The 6521-nt window shown below is 39.6% G+C and overlaps 1 protein-coding gene across 1 annotated transcript; it reads left to right on the forward strand.

Moving 5' to 3' along the window:
- Positions 1 to 1983: 1983 nt before the first annotated feature.
- On the forward strand, positions 1984 to 2997 carry LOC129279036 (uncharacterized). The gene has a single exon (XM_054915148.2). It carries the CDS (start codon positions 1984 to 1986, stop codon positions 2995 to 2997), a length of 1014 nt encoding a protein of 337 aa, XP_054771123.2.
- Positions 2998 to 6521: the final 3524 nt, after the last annotated feature.

The raw sequence follows: 6521 nt of genomic DNA on the forward strand, positions 1-6521 counted from the left end.
TCTTTGACGTGACCTGTTTCTTGAACTTTTTCAATCACAATTTTTGTATTTGCATCTCTGTGAGAGGAGACCATCCGTGGATCAGCTTTTAAGCACACATGTACATGAACTTTGATTTGATTACTTCTCAAGTGAACTTCATCTCTATATATTCTTCATGTCATTTGTATTTCGTCATCAGTTTGGATCTGCGTCCTGTGACTTGATATTCCGTAGGTTGTCTGGGAATTCAAGTGTTCCCTTGGCTGTCCGGGAATAGCTTCTTCAGTTCTTGCTCATCATGATCGTCGTTATCATCGCTACATGTGATCATCATCATCGTCGTCATTGCTATTGCTGATCTTGAAATCGTCATCGCTGTTACCTCAAATTGGTGCTGTTTTGCTCATCAGTTCGCCTTTTTCTGTGGATATAGAACTCTGGCTATCATCAGATTTTTTTCATTTGAATCTTGAACTTATAATTTTTGTGAAATATTGGACGCGGAAGTCAGAAAGTGTTAATAACTTTTGTTTCTTTCGTGCTATACTTATACTTGATTTTTCAGTGTCATCGCCCATCCTATTGTGCCTAACCGGAATTTCTTTATTCATTTCTGATAAATGATGCGCTTGTTTATATAATTTTTATTCACATGGTGCTCTGTATCCTATTTGTTTTATTTTAATTACCTTGCCTTATATTGTTAGGTGATTTGTTACACTATATACATGTATATATTTCATATTTGGAATGTTTTTCCATCGAATGCTTTTCTGTGCATAGTTATTTTTTAATTGTTTTTGTCATTCTGTTTTTTTTCCTCTTGCACTTAGTCCGGTATAGACCATGCCGTATGACTCCCAATTTGGCATATCATACCCAGATGACCCACACATCCCTGTCCTTTTTAATGGCTGTTCAGAACCAATTCTCGCTACCCCAAATAGCGATTTCGCCGAGATCCGGGAAAATCCCTGTAACGCGCATTGCATTTAATATGGGATAGCTTTTTCGGTATTACAACTTCCTGTTCGGAAGTCCAATGCACTGTTTTGCCATTCAGATCAACAGTGCCGTCATGCACTACAACACAACGTCGCTTTCGCTCGGAAAGTTCGTGATCACAACCCTCTCTTTCACGATACAGTTTAACGGCCTTTTCTGTTAAAGTCACTAATTCTGCCCGACGCTTTCCATTGCAAGGTATTCCTCTGTCAGTTAAGATTTTTTTAAGTTCCGAAACTGATTTTTTATCCATTTTGTGGTCGACTAAAAATTGAACGGAATGAATGCTGTATATATTTAGCGTCTAGTCGAATACGATCGTGGTGTCAGGCCGGTCGCTAAATGCAAAGTTTTAAGATATTCATTTTTTGTTTATTTTTTTATAACCAAATAAAAACATGAATAAAAATTATTTTCACGTGAAATATATTTTTTATTTTTATTTATAATTCAAATGGAATAAAAACTGACCAAATTAAATAAAAAGTATTATAATCTGTACATATTACGCTGATTGGCATCGATTTCAGCGTGGTGGAAAACTCAGAATCGCGAACCCCGCGCGAGCATGACTCTTAACCGGAAGTGGTGATGACGACCCGACGGAGTGAAAATTATCTCGTCTCGCGCATTATGAGATTTTTGTTCCTATTTGGGGTAGCGAGAATTACAGCTCTATTTGACACTTCATGTCAATACAGTATAATTGGCAGAAAGCTATCTGATCACTTACCATGTCTTGAAAACCTTGAAATTCGCCCGTTTGTCCCATCATTGTCATGCCCTTATCCAGTGCCTATAGAAGGGGTTGTAAACACCATTTTCAGCCCTGGATGTTGCACCCCTTACATAGATTACCGCCTTTACGTTGCTGATATAACTGGACCTCAAGTGATACTGGGACTTGATTTTTACCAGCATATAGCTCGTTTTTGTCGAATCTCTTTGAATTATGCGGACTCCACCCTTACCCTTGGTTCGTACGAGATTCCATTTATGCCGTGTAGCTTGATTCAGTTTTATGACTCGAATCTTCCCCTCACACCTACTATTTCTGACTCTCTTTCTAACCCTGCCTCTCCTGATGTACATCATGTCGATTGCACTCCAGATATCAAACCTGATCCCTCTCCTTCAATTCCTTCTCCTGCTCCTCATTCTCCGTCTCACACACTTTGTGATTCTCCTCCTACACCTTCTGTTTCCCCTGGATCAGAATGTCATTCTCTCGATCTCGTCCCCTTTCCTCCTTGTATAGAGCCTTCTGCTGATCCCTCTCCGACCCCTGTCGACACCCAATCCCTGTACCTTTCTGATCCTGACTCGTTCAAGACATCTCCTATCTCTCAACCTCCTACTCCTAGTCCATGTCATTGTGATGAATTTCTTCCTGTCTCTGAGGTCCCTCCTGACATTTACAATCCCAAGGACCCTCAGCATGTAAATGTACCCATCTCGTCTCCTCCTCTTTCTCCTCTTCCTTCCCCAGCACCTAGCATTAGTACAATTGATTTCGAGGAAGATAACCATGATTTAGATGCATGTTCTGATCATTCTCATACACCAACTCCTCCCCCTCCTCCTCCTCCCAATTCTACACCTCCTCCTCCTGTACCACATCCCCCTAACATCGCACCTGTAGCACAAATGAAGACTGTACTTGACAAAGCAACAGCTTTGGGTACCGATCCTGTTAATCATGGTAATGATCTTGGGTCCTTATCTCAGGTGAGCACTGATGATCCACCGAAACTATCACTGGTATCATTGAACAAGAACATTATGAACACCTTGGTTATCCCCGCTAAATCTGAGTCCATCTCTTTTCAGGACAATGTTGCCCTGTACGATCCTAACTACTTGTCACAAGCAAGTAATACCCTTCACACCCACTGTCATCTCTCCTCCCTCAATTTCCCAGACCCAGTCCCATCCTATGGTCTACATCATGGATTTACTCCCCTCATACTCCTCCATGGTCCCGGTCCTCCTTTTATCCCATGTTATTGATAACAATTTGTTAGATGTATCTGGATGACAGAACTGAATTGACTTTGACCATGATTCATTCCACACTTAATTCTTATTCTAGTTAGTTTAGTTTCTGTGACGCTTAGACATTTACTTCTGTTCAGGAACTTATTTCATTCAACAGTTTATTTCCTTAATTCTATGCAATTTTGACGTAAAGGATTAATAGCAACAATTACGTTTACAGAAGGATATTTGGATGATTGGCCGCCATCTTAATGTCTTGATAACTATCTTCTCTACATGTACATCCACTACTATTTCTCTCAGAATCTTTTTCTTGTTTTCTGTACTCAATTGACCTCTCTTGTCATGATTATCTTTTAAATAGTTCTAATATTCAATTTAATTATGCAGTACTTTGTTTTCTTGTTCAATTGTCACAAGATAATTATTTCTCTAACTTTGTTAAAGTTCCATGTTTCCAATGAAATGTGCCTTTTGAATACCTGTTCTTTTGTTTATAGCCACAATTGATGTGTTTCATGTACACAAATTGTAATACATTTTGTTGTTTAGTATGTTTGACCGCTCTATTAGGTAAGATTTCCTGCATGGTCTCTGTTTTTGTGTTTCCATGTTAAAGCTAGTTATGTTATATAATGTTATATTCTTTGTTTTGGTATGGAGCTATGGTCTAGTGTACATAATTTTTTGTTAAAGTATTCCTATTGCTATCTCAATTTCTTTGCAAGAGATAAGGTTACAAGTGTAACACACTTGTACATCCAAGCATCATGTGAAGCCTTGGCCGCCAGTGGCCATTCCAGTCCCCCCATATCCGATATCAAATCTCTGATGTCTCATGTACTAACAAAAAACAACTTCACATTCATGGGCAAGCACTACCTACAGATATTCGGTACAGCAATGGGCACCCGGATGGCTCCTTCATTCGCCTGTCTCTTCATGACCAAGCTGGAACAGCAGATGTTAGATTCAGCCCCCTGTCGCCCATGGATTTGGTGGCGTTACATAGACGACATTTTCTTCATCTGGACCAGGGATGAAGACAGCCTCCATACATTCATTGACCACATCAATTCCTTCCACAGGACCATCAAATTCACTTCTGATTTCTCCCAACAGGAAACCCACTTCCTTGATGTTACAGTCCAGAAAAAGTCTAATGGTATCACCACTACCCTATACTCTAAACCCACAGATACCCACCAGTACCTCCACTCATCCAGCTGCCACCCCCGTCACTGCAAAACCGGCATCGCTTACAGTCAAGCCCTCAGACTTCGCCGTATCTGCTCCGAGGACCCTGATTTTTCCTTCCATGCCAGGAATTTGCAGAAACATCTCTGTGCCAGGGGCCACGGGGCCAGGGCAGTCCAACTGGCAGTTAACAAAGTTCGTTCTCTCCCCAGATCTGAAGTTCTCAAACCAAAAAGTGACAAGGAGACCACCGACAGAATACCGCTTGTGACCACCTTCCATCCCAATCTACCCCCTCTCCGCAAAATCCTGTGTGATAACCACCACATTTTACACACTTCTGATCGTCTCCAACAGGCCGTTCCCGATACTCCCCTTCTAGCATACCGACGCCCACCGAATCTCAGGGACCTCATTGTTCGTGCTGAAGTGCCCTCCCTCACTAACCATTCTTCTCCCATACAGCATGGCACCTTCAAATGCACCAGCAACAGGTGCATCATATGTGAAATACACCTTCACGAGGGCGATACTTTCACCAGCAACTCTACCAGCCTGTCTCACCAAATCAAGGGCAACATCACATGCACTACCACTAATGTTGTATATCTCATCACTTGCAGAGTTTGTAGGGTACAATACATAGGGGAAACCAAGACCACACTCAAGAAACGATTCTACGGGCACAGATCCACCGTCAACACAGCAAAGCTGGACACTCCAGTTGGCCGCCATTTTAACCTCCCCAACCACTCCATCACTGACATGATGCTACAGGGCATCGAATCTTTAGGTACCCGTCCTGACTCAGTCCGTACTAGCAGGGAGAAGCTCTGGATGAGACGACTTCGCACCACCCAACCTCATGGCCTGAACATCCAAGAGGGTAGCGACTGATTATTCTTTCCTATCCACTTTCATTTTATATATATACATATATTTTTTCCACTCAGCTCTTTTGAATAGTTACATTATAGTTTCTTCCTCTACTTTCCTCCCATATCTCATACAAGCTCAGCTCCAATTTTTCCTTCCTTATTCAGGCGATATAATAATTATTATTTCTATATATATTTGTTTTTTCTCCACTCACCTCTTTTAGATTTACCACATTTGCTTATTTACATGTATACTATGGTTTCTTCATAATACACCCCCTCTCTTCTATATTTGCTTTTACCTTTTTAGGCAATTTGCTTCCTCTTTTTCACATATACAGGTTTTTTTTTTTTTTTTTTTTTTTTTTTTTTTCTACTATATAGTCTTATGTTTTTTTCCCGTCACACCTAGCGGATTACAATATCAGTTACACCATATGTGTATTTATATTTTTTCATTTACATTTCTTTTTTGGATATATTTATATACATATCACTTATAGATACATATTTACACTTACCATATTCTCTTAGTTTGTTTAATGCTTTATCATATATACTTATATGTCTTTTGCACAATATCAGTTGTTCCCCATTCTTTTCTTTTTTCCCCCCACTCTTATGCACCAGTTTATTATGCCTTTCTTTGTAACCTGTTTGACCCACCTCTCACTAATTCTCTTGTTATTCATCCCATTATCACTGTTTTGTTCCAGATCCTGTTTGATGTTGCCTGCCTCATTATCTTAATCCCTCTTGGCTTGAGGTCTTTTACTGGCCTTACTTACACTAACTTCCCTTTGTGTCTGCCTACTCCTTTTCTTTCATCCCCTTTAAACCTGATTGGTCTTCTCTACTCACTAATGCCCCTTTTGTCTCCTTGTTTCTAGTGTTGCTGTAGCTTGTTTGTGGTCTATATTATGGTTGTTCCACTTAATATGTTTGTCATTTTGCCTCCGACGAAGATTCTGCTAGGATCGAAAGCTTAGGCCCCTTTTTGACTTTCTAACACTTGTACATCCACATAATATTTCCATCAAAATGTGTCCTCTATTTTAACTCCCAGTAGTTATTCAATTTATGACATAACCTGGTCAGGTATTGAGTGATGTTTCTCGTCCGGAACATACAATTCATAAAGGTTTTGCAACATGTTTCACTGAACATGTGGATTGCAGTAACTGTTCCCTGATATATTATACACATTGACGGCATTTTTATTTTCTGTATATTACTCGATCTCAGTAATTCATGGATATTTTATTATTGTCTATTGATAGCACAGTTCCATGTTCATAATTTGTTGTTTGATAATATCTGCTATACTGTACTAATACCTTTGTTCTATTTTTTGTGTAGTTAGTTGTACCATTATTGATTCGTGTATTTTGTTTCTTCTATTTACTCGCATTTGCTTTTTATTATAAGTTGAGTTCCGTTTATTATTATACCATACATTCA

Source organism: Lytechinus pictus, chromosome 16, assembly GCF_037042905.1.
Source record: "Lytechinus pictus isolate F3 Inbred chromosome 16, Lp3.0, whole genome shotgun sequence".
Classification (NCBI taxonomy): domain Eukaryota; kingdom Metazoa; phylum Echinodermata; class Echinoidea; order Temnopleuroida; family Toxopneustidae; genus Lytechinus; species Lytechinus pictus.